This window comes from Panthera leo, chromosome F2 (genome assembly GCF_018350215.1).
Source record: "Panthera leo isolate Ple1 chromosome F2, P.leo_Ple1_pat1.1, whole genome shotgun sequence".
NCBI classification, from domain to species: domain Eukaryota; kingdom Metazoa; phylum Chordata; class Mammalia; order Carnivora; family Felidae; genus Panthera; species Panthera leo.
In genome coordinates this window covers 43,290,781-43,305,718 of record NC_056695.1, presented here as the reverse complement: position 1 = coordinate 43,305,718, position 14,938 = coordinate 43,290,781, and the positions used below count along the sequence as shown (strand labels likewise).

The 14,938-nt window shown below is 38.7% G+C and overlaps 1 protein-coding gene across 3 annotated transcripts in view; it reads right to left on the bottom strand.

Annotated features, from left to right (window-relative positions):
- Positions 1–14,938, bottom strand: part of CPQ (carboxypeptidase Q) — a 342,815-nt gene that overhangs the window by 280,347 nt on the left and 47,530 nt on the right. For all 3 annotated transcript variants that reach the window (XM_042923470.1, XM_042923471.1, XM_042923472.1), the window contains exon 2: positions 12,896–13,103. In XM_042923470.1, coding sequence (XP_042779404.1) covers positions 12,896–13,103 — 208 coding nt within the window. The remainder of the gene's footprint in view (positions 1–12,895; positions 13,104–14,938) is intronic.

Genomic DNA, 14,938 nt, shown 5'->3' with positions numbered 1-14,938 from the left:
GCTGGAACCTGCCTGAGAGCCTGCTTCCCATCCTCTGTCCCCTTCTCTCTCTGCCCCTCCCTGGCTGGCGGGCTTGTGTGCATGAGTGCTCTCTCTCTCAAAAATAAACAAACATTAAAAAAACGCTTATTGAATGAATGAAATTGGAAATGTTAAAAATTAAATTCTCCTAAATGTTAAATATGTAATTTATGGAGCAGTCAACCAGTGCAGCAACAGACATTCATTCAGCTTTTAAACTATTACCGTTGACCTGCTGGCCAAGGCTGGCTACCCTTTCCCAACCACTGATGACGTGGGGGGGTTGGAGTGGGTGCATAATTTACAGCTTTCTGTTCTTCACCACAGAAATTAGGTAAACTCCCCTCAAAGAAGCATCCTTGTAGGCTTCTGCAAACCCACACTGGGACACTTATTTCTCCTGGAAAGGGTTCTTTGAAAACACACTCCTCAACATCAGCTCTGCATGGCAAAAAAAGGGGAAAAAAAATCTAGAGAAAATCAGGAGCAGTCGCTGGATTTAAGATTTTTGCTCATTTATTTTAACAATTAACAGCAATTATGTATGGGGTGAAGGATCTTCATTTGCATATGGTATATACTGGTAATGGTAAACTCTAAAAATAACTTCAGGAGTTCTTACTCCACAGCTCATGCTGTTAATGAGAAAGTTCAGAGGAAATGGTATTGATTACACCCCGCTAATCAGTTGACTTATCTGAGATAGTTTGGGTTCCTTTGGATATAAAAAAGTGAATTCCTTCCAATGCTTCAAATATTCAAGCTTATCGTAAAATATTAACTTTGACATTTATTAAGCACTTTGAAATTGTTGATGCTTTGTCAAAAAGAATAATGACTGTAATGAATTTTAATGCATACACTTTTAAAAATCCATGGAGTGATTCTCAGAAACAATGAGAAGGGGAAAAAGGTGGAGGCTCCTCTTTACAAAAGCAGGCCAGTTAATAAATGTGAGAGGAATAACTGAATTAGGAAAACATTTGCAACCAGCAGTGTAATGACTGATTCAGGCAAGAATCATTAACATATGCCAGGGACGCCTGGGTGTCTCCTTCCGTTAAGTGTCTGACTCTTGGTTTCAGCTCAGGTCAGGATCTCGCAGTTTGTGAATTCAAGCCCTGCATTGGACTCTGTGCTGACAGTGTACAACCTGCTTGGGATCCTCTCTCTCTCCCTCTCTCTCTGCCCCTCCCCTGCTCACTCTATCTCTCTCAAAATAAATAAATAAACTTTAAAAAATTTTAACAAAAACATACGCTAAATTTTCATTGGGTGAAATTTTATCAGGGAACTTAAGATTCACAAAGTCTCAAATCAACTCACCATGATTACAAGGTATTCCCTCTACAGATGTGAAAAGTACCTTTCCAGTGAAGAAATCCAGAGATACTGCCTTAGACAAGTGATCAACTTAGCCTCACTAATAAAGAAAACTGACATTATTTGCTTCCTTATGCAATGCAATACAAGGGATGCAACATTATCCATAGAGAATTGTTGCCAAAAATATTTAATCTGAATCTAATAATGAGGAAATAACAATCCCAAACTAGGGACATTGTGCAAAACAGCTGCCTGTACTCTTCAAAAATGCCAGTGTAATAAAGTATTATGAAGGCTAGGCAAGAGTTCCAGATTAAAGGAGACTAAAGATACATGACAACTAAATGTAAAGGATGTCCTTGATCGGATTCTGAGGTGGGGAGGGGGTGGGGGGAAGCAGGGACATTATTGAGAGTGAGGAACAATGGGCCAACATGCATTGTGTAACAATGGAGATTTCACAGGTATGATAATGTTGCTGCTGCATTATAAGAGAAGGTTCTTGTTCGTATGAAATACATGCTAATGTATTTCTGGGTAAGGTGTCTTCATGGCTGTACACACGTCACTTTCAAGTGATTCAGAAAAGGAGAAAGAGAGCAAATGTGGCAAAATATTAAATAATGAATGTTGAAGAAGGGTATGTGAGTGAACACAGAATGCAAATAAAAATGGATACATTAGAATTCATTAATTTCAAAACTTTCCTCATCAAAAGACACTGTTAAGCCAAAGAACAAAGCAAAACAAAACCAACAACAATAAAAACAAAGAATAGGCAAGACATCAACTGGGAGAAAATATTTGCAAAACATATATCTGGCAATACACCTGTATCTAGAATAAGTGAAAAAGTCCTACTAGTCAACAATTTAAAAACAATCCAGTTATAAAAAGGGTAAAAGACTTGAACAAACTCTTCACAAAGGAGGATTCTGAAATGACCAATCAGCACGTGAAAGAGTGCTCAACATCATTAGTCATAAGGGAAATGAAAATCAACATTTCAATGAGCTACCAATACACGCCCACCAGAATGGCTAAAATTAAACAGACTGACAACACCAAATTTTGGTGAGAATGTGGAGCAGGCTGAAATTTTACACAGGGCTAGTGGGAATGTAAAATGGTACCACCTCTCTGGAAAAAGTTAGGCAATTTCTTATAAAGAGCTTATGAGTCATTTAATATTCTTTCAATTTTTACCATAAACTGATATTTTTCCAAAAAAAGAAAAAGTTGGGAAAAAAAGTATGTGATACTTTAGAATGTGGCTTCAGAAAACAGACATGATTCAGTGTGTATCTGATTCTGGTTGGTTCTCTATTTTTTGATCTTAGATGATTTTTTTAAATAGCTACTCACTCTACGAATATCTTGTGAGTACCTGCCATGTGCCAGGCAATCTCCTGTGTACTGAGAATACAATGGTGCAGAAGAAGGATATAGTCTATTTCTCAAGAAGACCATGGGGGAGGGGAAGGGGGGAAAAAAGAGTTACAGAGAGGCAGGGAGGCAGGCAAATGATAAGAGACTCTTAAATACTGAGAACAAACTGAGGGTTGATGGGGGGTGGTGGAGACGGGAAAGTGGGTGATGGGCACTGAGGAGAGCACTTGTTGGGATGAGCACTGGGTGTTTTATGGAAACCAATTTATAATAATAAATATATATTATAATAAATTATATATAATAAATTACATTATATTATATATAAAATATAATAAATTATATCAAAAAAGAGAAGAAGGATATAGTCTAGTCCTCATGGAGTTTATATTCTCATGGAGAGATACACAAGTAATAGGTAGTTATATGAAAATCACCAAATGTTATCAAGATTCTGAGCATACAGAAGAGGTACTAGGTAAGAGAATTTGAGGGAAAATGCTACTCTACTTGGGACAGTCAGGAAAGCCCTTTCAGGAAACAAAACAAAACAAAACAAAACTCTCAGTTGAGGTCTGAAGGTTGAAAGAGAGTCAACTATATAAAAAGCTGGGGAAACAGAATTCCCTAGACAAAGGGGTCAATGAGTGCAAAGACCCTGAGGTGGAAAATAGCCTGGAAAGCATTTAAAATAGAAACTTACTACATCTCCATTAGCTGGTCACTGATCACTGGTCTGAGTTACCACATCTTTAACACTTACACACAAAGAACTGTATCGAGTATTCAGTGTGAGGCCAGAGAAGAGAGAAAAGACAAACAGCAGAGTTTTAAGCCAAAGACTGAAGGAGACTACAAGAGTAGTTCCTGAAATCAGAAGATAATCAGAACCAAGGTCTCTGGAGCCCACAATGTGGAGAGTTCTGGAACCGTTGCCTTTTAAGATAAGTCAGTTCGGATCAAGCTACCTGCTCAGTCCTGTCATGACCTAATGATGTTAATGACGACAGTGACCATGATCAAAATAATATGTCAGTTATAATTCACTGATTGCTTCCCATGTGTCAGGTTCCATGTCTAGTGCTCAATCTCATTTCATTCTGTCAACAACGCTAGAGGTAAACAGTATTCTCCCCATGTTACAGAGGAGGAAACAGGCTCAGCGTGGTTAAGTATTAAACATAAGGCTGGGGGGTGACACCATCTCTAAGTGGCAGAATCTGCATTTGAATCCAGGTCTGTCAGACTCCAAATCCCAGTCTATATATTGTTGTATTTGTTAGCCTTCAAAATTTCCCTAGTAGACCCTTCTGGTTGGCACTTTCTCCAGAAAGCTAAAGAAGCCAATGGAAGCAAGAGGATTTTAAGAGTTGACTTTAGCTTTCATGAGAGAAGAAGAGAACAAAGGCACCTGCAATAGTAAAAGACTGACTTGAGGCTACTCGGGATTCTTTTGGTTCATATGCTACACTAGACATTTTTCAAAGGGCACTGCATAAGCAAACAACATTGTCATAATCCTGAAACCTGAATTCCAAATGCATTAATTTCTTTTTACCACTAGAGATTCAGAAAAACATGCCACGGTGGTATGATTCTTAAGCTTGTGCTTTCAATAATCAGAAAGCTGGAAGATAGAAGGTGAACGTTTATATACATTTTAAAATTATGAATGCAAAATAGCAGCCGAGAACAAATTTTTATATCAAGGTTATGAGCAGACGAAAGATGACAGTCAGTACCAGGAATGCAAACAGACCATTAATTATAGCAGCCTCACAAAGCACCATAGTAATATGCAGTTTGCAATACTTTACCAAAATTTACATAACTATATAGTCTCCTCTCAGACGCCAGAGATTCTATTTTTGATAAGTGGCAATTCAAAAGGTTAGTCACCTCACCTATAGTATTATTCAACTTCTATCAATGTGAAATGGTGACACCTTGAATTTACGTGTTAGCGAACCAGATAGGCTAGGCTGCCTCTAACTCTTCATTCATTCATTCCAGCACTACTGTGTGCCAGGCATTGAGCCTGGCTCCGGGGACGCTGACATGAATAAGGCACACAGTACGTCCCCAGGAGAACTTCCAATTCAGAGAGAGAAGCAGACTAGCAAACACATAAGACAGAGTTTGGACAAACTAAACAGGTGGAGAGCCAAGTGACAATCTGGTGTTAGGGTTGCAGAGTGCTGCAGTGACAACAGTGATATGGGATCAACTACATTCTTTTTTTCTCCGCCCTCCTTTCTTTCTTCCTTCTTCTCTTTTCTTCCTCCTTCCCTCCGTCGCTCCACACTTCCCTCCTTTCCTTCCTCCTTTAGTCAATGAGTACATCCAGTCATCATTTAACAAGACTCTATAACAATAGCACTTTACATGTATGTAAAACTATGTGTCAGGCAATACTAATATCTCATTTAAAAGCTCACAAAACACCAGGAAGAAGGTATAATTAATTCCCCCACTTGACGGATGAAACTGAGGCACAGAGTGTATACACAGTTTGCCAAAGTCACACATGTGGCAAGTGGCTGAACAAAGACCCAGGCACCACTACTCCAGAAGTGGGGCTCCAGAGTCACTGCCTGATTCTATCCATTATGAGGTAGTACGCCTGTCACACTACCTGAAGCAATAATAAGATTTCGGTGATTAAAGAACATTTTGGAATTTCTAACAAAGGCCTTCTGAAAAGAATCGGCCTTTCAAAAGCAGAGAGAGGGAAAAGAAAGGGATGATGAGAAGGAAAAAAAATGTTGTGTTCAGTGTGGGTCTTCTCTGGTTTCCCCCCTCGGGAGCACAGTGGCCCTCCACCTGCATAAATGATGAGAATTGGCATTCTGCTTGATTACTGTGCATCTGTTATGAGCCTCAGAGTGAATTAAGCAAAAACAATGTAAGGCAGGAAAAGAACCTACTAATGGAGGCTGGCCCAGTTGCACAGATTTGAGTCACGGTGGTATCCTCCTTATTTTGTAATCACCAGCAGGCACATATGCCCCCCGAAATTGCAATGATATCACAACAATTTAAATCAAGCTTGATAGCTAATTATGCTAAGGTCACGCCAAAGAACCAAACCACCAGGACATCAAAAATCCAAGATGGTCTAAGTGTGAAGTAGCAGCATTAATTTTCTCCCATTAAAAAAGCAATGGGTGGTGGGGGTGGGGGACAAGCTTTTTTACTCCCTGGGAGTAACTGGCTTTCAAAAATCATCCAAAACAGACCTCTTAAGATATTTCACCTCTGCTCTGAATGTTTTAAGCTGGCCCTCTGATTACAAAAATGTTCATGTTAAATCTCATCAAGATGCTTTAAGATGAAGAATGTTTTATAAATTGTAATGGCTTTAATCAGAGCCCTCTCTGCAGCTATTTAACTCTACGATGTAGCCCAACTGGAGCTTCAAATTATGTCATTTATCGACTCTGTATTAATTAAGTATCATTATAAGGAGTGATTTATAGACTTTTTCGCAGCTCTCTCACCAGATGGTATAACATTCTCCCTCTCTGATGCTCCAAACACATCACCTGGATTCACTCATCTCTCTCTCCAGCTGAATATTCAATCAGATCTCAGTCATCTTCACACTGGATTGCTGCTATTCCTCCTCCTCTTCACTTTTCTTATCAATATGGCACGCGAAGGCCAAGTGATATAAAACATAAACCAAGAGAATTCACAAAGCAAGTTCGATCAACAAGCCATTGCCGCCTCCATGAATTCTCACCCAGTGTAGTGATGCCATTTTCACAGGAGAGTGGAGGGAAAGCCTTTTGCTTCCTTAGCCGATTAAAACTTATAGTCTGTGTTCAATTATCTGGGGCAATGGAGAAAATAACGAGGAAAAAAAATGTGTATTTGGCAATGGGAGTACAACAGACAGTTTGGCCTCAGTAGAGTTACTTTCTGAATTGTATTTTACTCGGGCTAATATGAAACTCATTTTGCATTCTTGAGCTCGCATGTAGAGAAGGCAGGAGGCGGGAGTCCCCAGGTGTACTGCATTGCAAGGAAGCCAGCCTAGAATTTTAAATTGCCTTGGGTGATCCAAAAAGGAGATAATTGAGAAATGGAAATGCTTACCTGTTTTTTTTTTTTCACAAAATATGAAAACCAGGTTAACGCAACTTCTCACAGTTGCCTCAAACTCATAATGTCTAAAACCCAAGCTGCTCATGTTGCCTCCAATCAGTTCCCTCTCCTCTCCTCCCTCTCCCTCTCCTCCAGTCGCCAGGCTGGGTGTAGGGAAACTGGGGAGCTATGAAAGACTGAAGAGGGTACATCCCATTAACTAAAAGGACTTGGTGGCTTATCCACTCAGCTGGTCTGCCTTATGGGAGATACTAGATGTTGCCAGATTCGGTTTTTCCCTAAAAACCACAAACTCCTATTTTTTATGTAAATCTCATGACTTTCAAATACTGTGCTGAACTGAACACAGATTCATCCCATGACTTTTGGTCCTTGCCTTACCGTAAACTTTGACCCTTCCTCCTGCCCCCTCCCCTTCAAATACAACCAAGTACTGATCATTTTTTCATGCTATCCCTCCTTGCTGCCTCTTGCTGTCCATTCCCACTGCCATCATCTCTGCCCTCATTATTTCACATCTGCATTATTAGAGCACTAACCTCTATTTCCTTTTCATAGTAGGCCATGTAGTCACCATTCTGAAACAGCAGCTCCCAAATTTTAACATGCATCAGCATCACCTGGAGAGCTAGTTAAACCATAAGCCCCACCCCTAAGCATTTTTAATTTAAGGGGTCTCAGGTGGGGCCTGATAATTTCGTATCAACAAGCTCCCAGGTGAGACTGAGGTGTTCCAGAGACTATCTTTAGAGAAATATTGCTCTAAAACATCGCCCCCCAACTCGATCACATTCAATGAATCTCCATTTCCTCTACATAAAACTTAAAACTCCCCAATCTGGTATTCTGGATTCTTCATAACCAAATCTCTTCCACTCACCCCCTAATCACATTTCTCTAACCTCCAATGAAACCTCTGGCTCCAGCCACACTGGTCTACTTGTGTATTACCCAAGTTCATCAAGCATTCCCACCTCCTTGCCTTGATCATGTATAGAATGTCTTTCCACTTCCCTTTCTTATTTAAGTTCAACTTTGTCGTTGAGTATACCCCAAATACACATCCTCAATGAAGCAGCCCTAATCAGACTTCTGCTACCTCTTTTAGACTCCAAAGCATTAGCTCTTCGAGTTGCTTGGTATAATTCAAAATGCATGGAATTCAGAGCCAGAGACTCTAAGTATGAATCCTTGTTCTTTCATTACCTGTGTAACTTGATTATTTAACCATTCTAAACCTGTTTCTCTTTCAATAAAAGAGACATACCAATTATCTGCCTCCATTGGGTTGCATAAAGAATTCATTGCAACAAACTATTTAAGTCTTCAGAGATGCACAAAGATATACAAAGTAGGTGCCAAATAAATGTTCATTTCTTTCTTTCATTCCTTTCCCCCAATCATTCATTTAGCACTAAATATAAAATAGATTACATTAGTCATTTATATTTTAAGCTTACCTTCTTCTCTTTTAGCCAGGTAGAATATTTCTGAGAGGCAACAAAAAACATGCCTAATTCATTTTAATAACCCTACTGCTTGGCAATTTCAGAGCAACTGTTAAGCTCTCGATAAATATTTACTAAGAAAATAATTAATTTGAAAAATAACGTAAGACAAATGGTTCCTCTGCAGAACTTAAATTAACAATTACACTTAGCCTTAAAATATCCTCCTATGACAAAGGCAAAAGGTATTTTACATACAAAAAAACTAATCAAGATCTAATGAGAGTCCCAGTTGATACTTAATGTGAACAAGAGTCATTATAAAGCATCAATTAAAAAAAATTCTTCTCCTTAAAGTAAATTTGAGCACAAGGATATTGACAATGGCAATGCAGAGAAATAACAACAATGAACCTGGAGATATTGAAGGCAACAAATAATGGACTTTTTACAGATGTCTCTTAAGGACATGTCATGTAACCATGTGACTGTTGTACTTCCAAAATGGTTAACAAATATTGTTAACTGCACTGACAAATGTCAAATCAAACTGGTAAAACACATGTTCTGCATTTTAGGGGATTCTCTAATTTTGAAGTCAGGCAGAAACTAATTACAATTTCTATTCTGTTCTCTAGTATTGCTGACCTCTACACCACTCCTAGACAGAATCCAGTATCACCACCCCCATAAAACTTAAGGGTGAAATATCTGTCAGAGAGAAGGGAGCTGTTTTATTCAACTAGCAACTCAAAACACCATTGTTCATGAAAGTTGTGGCAGAAAAAAAGATACAATCTGGCATGCTGGGCACCTGTATATTTTCCTTAAATGCAGAGCAAAGTGCCCTAAAAATTCAAGTTGTTTTGTATTTACTATCCAAAGGTTATACAGTTTGGTCAGAGAGCATTTGCAATCTGGTCACCTGGCTTGTTATGAAAGCCCTGCCATGACTGACTATACAATCTCAAACAAGTTCATTCCCTCAACAGAACAGTTCCTGAGTGACTATTATGTAACAAAAATACTAGATGATGGGGATTTGGAAATGTAAATACATATATACATATATACATATATATGTGTGTGTATATATATATTTACATGGAGAGAGAGAGAGAAAGATATCCCATGTCTTTCTGGAACGTACAGTGGAGTCAGGTGATCAGGATGGACTGGACAGTTTACGTGTCACTGAGGGCATAAAGACACACCACATCTCCCAGCCTCATGACTTTATTATGACCGGTGAAATGTGAACAGAAGTGAAGTAGGCCGTGTCCAGACCTGGCCCTGGAAAACCTCCTGTTTGATTATCGACTTTCTCTATCTTCTTATTTGCCAGCTGGATGTAAAAGATCCTGTAGAAGGCTCTGAGATCTTAGAGTTGATGGAAAGGAGCAGAAGGCCACCTGCTAAACACTCTCTTAGAACTATTATGTGAGTATGAAATCAACTCCTATTGTGTTAAGTGACTGAGATTTGAAGTTGATACAACAGTTAGTGTACCCTACCAAAGCATGAATCACATCTACCTCCAAGACATTATGATATAGAGTATGCACAGAACGATGTGGAAATACTGGAAAGAGGTGGCTCACCCTGGCTGGAGCTAGATATCAGAGAGGGCTCCCCAGAAAAAGAAACATTTAAGATGAATCTTAAAGGACAGTTTGAGACAATGAGGAAAGGGATAGAAGGTTACAGGGGAGAAGGCATACGCAAAGTCATGAAATACTGAGGAAACCTGGTGCATTGGGAAGGTGTCAGTGACTCCTGACTACTGGAATGTGGAGTCATGTTGGGAAATGGGGCTACTCAATATGTATTTGTTGAAATGACTAATAAAGAGCAGAGCCTAGAAGGCATAGCAACTGTCAGCAATGATGGATAAGGGAAGAGGAAAAAAGTTCTCAAGAACCATCTAAGTTAGAAGGCGGAATAGATGACATGCTCTTCCCTGAGGTAGAAAATGCAGGATAAAGAGGTAAAAAGGTGAGTTCAGTTTTGAAGAAAACTGAAGAGATAACTAAGGAACATCCAAAAGAAGGATCAGGAGGTCGTCGGATGTATGGGCCCCGTGCTCAGACAACAGTATGGGAAGGAAAGGTGGGTTTGGAAAGTGTCACAGGCGGAGATGGTGGCTGAAGCCACAAACACGATGGGACTGCTCAGGTAGAATGTTCAGAGTGAGAAGTCAGGGAAACCGAAAAGGAAGAGGGTAAGTGGGAAAGAGAGAAAGAGTAAGAGCAAGAAAGAGAAAGAGAATGTAAGAACGAAGTCACAGAAGCCAAACAGAAGAGGTATTTAGAAAGCAGTCAACAGTGACAAATGTTTCAGAGTGGTTAAGTAAGATGATGGCCTGAAAATGTCCATTATATTTGACAACTAGGCCGCTATTTGTGACCTTAACAAGTTCCATTTCAGTATTGGCAAAAGCCAGATTAAAATGGTCTGCAGAGTGAATGACAGGTGAAGAATTAGAGACAGGAATACAAAATACTCTTTAAGGAAAATTAGCTCTAAGAAACAATTAGCTATTAGTGGAAAAAGAGTTCGTTTCATTTTGTTTTTATTTTTCAGGATGTAATACTTAAACATGTTAATATGCCGAATTCTCTGAACTTTTATTTCCCTATCTGTAAAATGGGTATAATAATGCCCCTTCTGCTTGGTCCACTGAGTTGTCATAATGAGTAACATGACATATGTGAAAGATTCTAAAGTACTAGGTAAAGGGCAATGTTATTATGTATTTTTAAATATCAAAAAGATGGAGTTACAAAAGTCAAGAGTCCATTGAAATACGGTTGGCTATAAAATCAATGAAAAGATTATAATCAATCTAGAACTAGAAATATTAAGAAAAACATCTTTTTAATATACACTATAAGTTGTTCATCCCAAATATTAAAGGCTAACAATACATTTCTATGTCCTATGCCGGGCAAAATTTTTCTGGGGCTCCTAGGGTATAGCCTGGGTTTCCAGATGTCATTACACCAGAAAAAAAATGTCAATTAACCCTAGTATACTGCAGTACACTAAGTCATCTTGGAGTTTATTAGTCTTATAAATAGTAGTTCTTAAATAAATATTTTTGGCAATCACCCAATAGCTCCATAATTTAGATCTCATGACCAGTGAAATCATAATGAATGGCCACAGCTTGCCGAGGCCCTTGTTATTCTAAGGGGTGACTGAGGTATTCTGGGAAGTAAGCTAGCCATTTTAGGACTTCCCTCCTGGGAAGATTAACCATCCAAAAGAATAGGATCCAATGATTATTTCACTAGTCCCTAAACCTTTGCACCCTACAAAGAACATTATTTTTAGCACTATAACATGAGTGGAACTAGTTTTTCTCTCATAAAACATTTCACAAGTAGTTTTAACATGCCCCATCTTCCTCCCTGGGAAGATATCTTATCCCATTAAAGAAAAATGTCCCTTTTCTCTTTTCTCTGCACTTCTGGACAACTCTCTTTTGACTTGGTTTCCTATTTGCTGATGTCTCATCAGTTATATTATTTTCAAGGGTGTAGGGTGCTAATTAAGATCAAGCAACTGTGTCTCCAGCTCCAAACAAAAATTGTGCAGAATAAATAAGCTTTCCCTTACAATAGATACTGATCTGATCTTGAAACCCAAATAAGCCCGATTTGCAATTGTTTCCGTAAGCTTTGTTTTGTTTTGTTTTGTTTTTTATCTTTGGGAGACCAGGCTACAACACTAAAATGGTGCTTCTTTTATCCATGTTTATCCCATCAAATATTTCACCCTTAATGTGTGGCATGACCATATGTAACTATTAAACTAGGCCAAATGTCTGCAGGTCAAGTTTCAGAACTTTCATCCACTGAAAGGCTGAATTTTACCCTAAGACTGACGGTCTTGCAATTACCTCGATCAGAAATACAAAGAAAAAGGAAAACTTACGTTGTCCTTAAATACCATCAAACACTTACATAGACCTTTACAGATAATCAAGTATCTTTCATAAGTTTATCTCATTTATTCTAAAAGTAATATTGTAAATTTATTATTCTTCATCATCACTGATTAACAGAGGAGAATGCAAAGACCCACAGAGTTTAAGAATATTCCTAAGGCCACATACTTGTTTGGGGGCAGAGCGAGGTCTGTATCCAAGATCCTCTACTCCCTAGTCTCCTTCCACTACACCACAGACAGCTCTCATCACATTACCCACTTTATTTTTATTTCACTTCTCTAGCAACAATGGGAAAAGTCCTAGCTTCCTCTGAAGTCACTAGGAATCTTTGATGAAACACAGACGTGAATTCAGTTCTCCCTCCAATGAAAATACATAACATATTGGTTATATAAGGAATGTTATGGGGTCATCACGGATGTGGAAAGGTTTTTAAAGGAATGTACAAACAATGCTTGGAATCCTGAAAAGGCCAAAGAAGACATTACAAACAAGTGACCAAATATGGAATGAGGGAAAATTCCGTAAACAAATCAGTATTTTCATTTGAATGGTTTGTTTTTATTTCATACGGGTTTCTCTTTCATGGGTTTTTCTCAATCTTCCGGGTTTTTTTAAAGGGTTTCAAATGAACATCGTAACCAACCTGTAGATGGAGAAGGAAGCCACTGATCGAATCAGGGATGCCACAGCCCCCACTTTGGCAGCTTCCACTGACCCCTGGACTCGGTACTGCACTGTCTTCGAGTAGTTGACATAAGGTTGATTATACACAACAATCTTCCCTCTTGCTTCTGGGGCCCTTCTCTGCAGTTCCTCGAACGAGGTCACCACGAGAACTTCTGCTGTAATGCCTAGAAAAAACATCATACAGGATTAACTTATGGTTTCCAATCAGCCCTGTTGAATTGGCACACAAAAGGTCATACAGGCTCTACCTGCTACATCTGGCAAACTGGTTTGAGAAGATCAGTTTTAGAGCCATTTGCCATGGAAGAAAGACTGCAGAGGTTAGCTAGTTTCCCAAGAGAGAGAAAAGGCATTCAAAATAATAAGGCATACGACTCAGAAGGCTTTTCAACTCACTTGACCAGCTGGTACTAAATCACAAACTGCTTGAAAAGATAGATTTTTCCCCCTTCCCACCCTAAGAAGTCACGAGTTTCACAGAATGACACTAATTATTTATAAAGAAAATGCATTTCAGAAGCTCCCCCTGGGATTAATGAAACACATATTTATCTTTTTATAAAGCTATTTTGTTATGTTGTTAAACAACCTTCATTGACATCATACAAAGAATGGCAGTTCATGAAGAATGTTCTTAGAAGCCAAGAATCTTCAAAAATCCAACTTTTGACAAATAGTTAATGTAACCTCTACCAAGAACTATAAAAAGTCAGCTTGTTTTCTTTCCTCCTTTATACAAAACACTCTCAAAGAATATGGAAATTTCCCATGCTTCTCAATTTACAGTACTGGTTCATCATCAAAACACATCACCGGTCTTCAGAGAAAAATTTTGAAGATGTTGTGCAATTGTCCTATTATCCTGTTGTGTCACTTAGAAGAGACGTGCCATCTTTCCTCATAATAGAAGACTTGCCCAGATCTTCCTGATTAGGGAACAGGGTTTCACAGCTTCCAAGAAGTCATTCAAAAACTGCCAGACCACTGAAGATCCAATTTGATGGAGCAGTTTGAGTGACAAGGAAAAAGTATTTAGCAACAAAGGACAGATGCAGCGACTAAATAAAACTGTGAAAAGAAAGTAGCAGGCGCCTACTGTTCTGTGGCTTTAGCCATGCAGTCATGAAATATGTCAGTAAAAACTGAAGTATCAACATGCATTTGGCGTGCTTCCTTAATCTTGCAAACTAGAGAACTAGGTTTTCCTGGAAGGTTAACAGATGCCATTAAAATATTAACTGTTACTTGGAAAATCCTTTTAAAATGCACTGCAGGTATGAGAGAATTCTTGCTTTCAACGTAGGCCCCATTATAATGGACCCTTTGGGCTGGCTCCACTCCTGCTTCTGGTTCTCCTATCTGGACTCAATTTGTGATTTTACTTTAAAGTGACTGACTACAGATCTCTAAGCATGTCTCCACCAACATTCAGAACTCTGAATTTAATTTATAATCTAAAAAAAAAAGCAATGTACAATTATAAAAAGGAAGCCACTAGCTCCTTCACATGATAAATAAATATGTGAAACATACAAGTAAGAGTTCAGCTAGACAGATTTTGAGATTCATAACTTTCTGAAACCTGGAAACTACCTTAATATTTGACTGGGGTTATTGTTGGCATAGTACAAGAATTTTGTTGATGGTTTTCAGTTGTTCCTAATGAATAACAGATTCAATGGTCCACCCAAGGACTGTCCCAGCAATAGGGTAATTTTGGCATCTGGACTGGATCCACTAGAAATGAAGCTGAATTTCTATAAATTTTCATAGGTCATTGCAGAATTAAAGTCATAGGAGGGTAGTACTTCACTACAGTCTAGGCTTCAAGTTCTTTTAACAAATGAAAGAGTGGTAAGAGTCCTGAAGAACCAAAACCCAACCCAGACACCACAGTTGCCAATGCAAATCACTAGTAGAAGCTATAGGTCAAAACCTATCACCATAAACATGGAAGAAGAGTTCAAATTAATTGTTTTCCTGAAAGCCTAGAGTCATC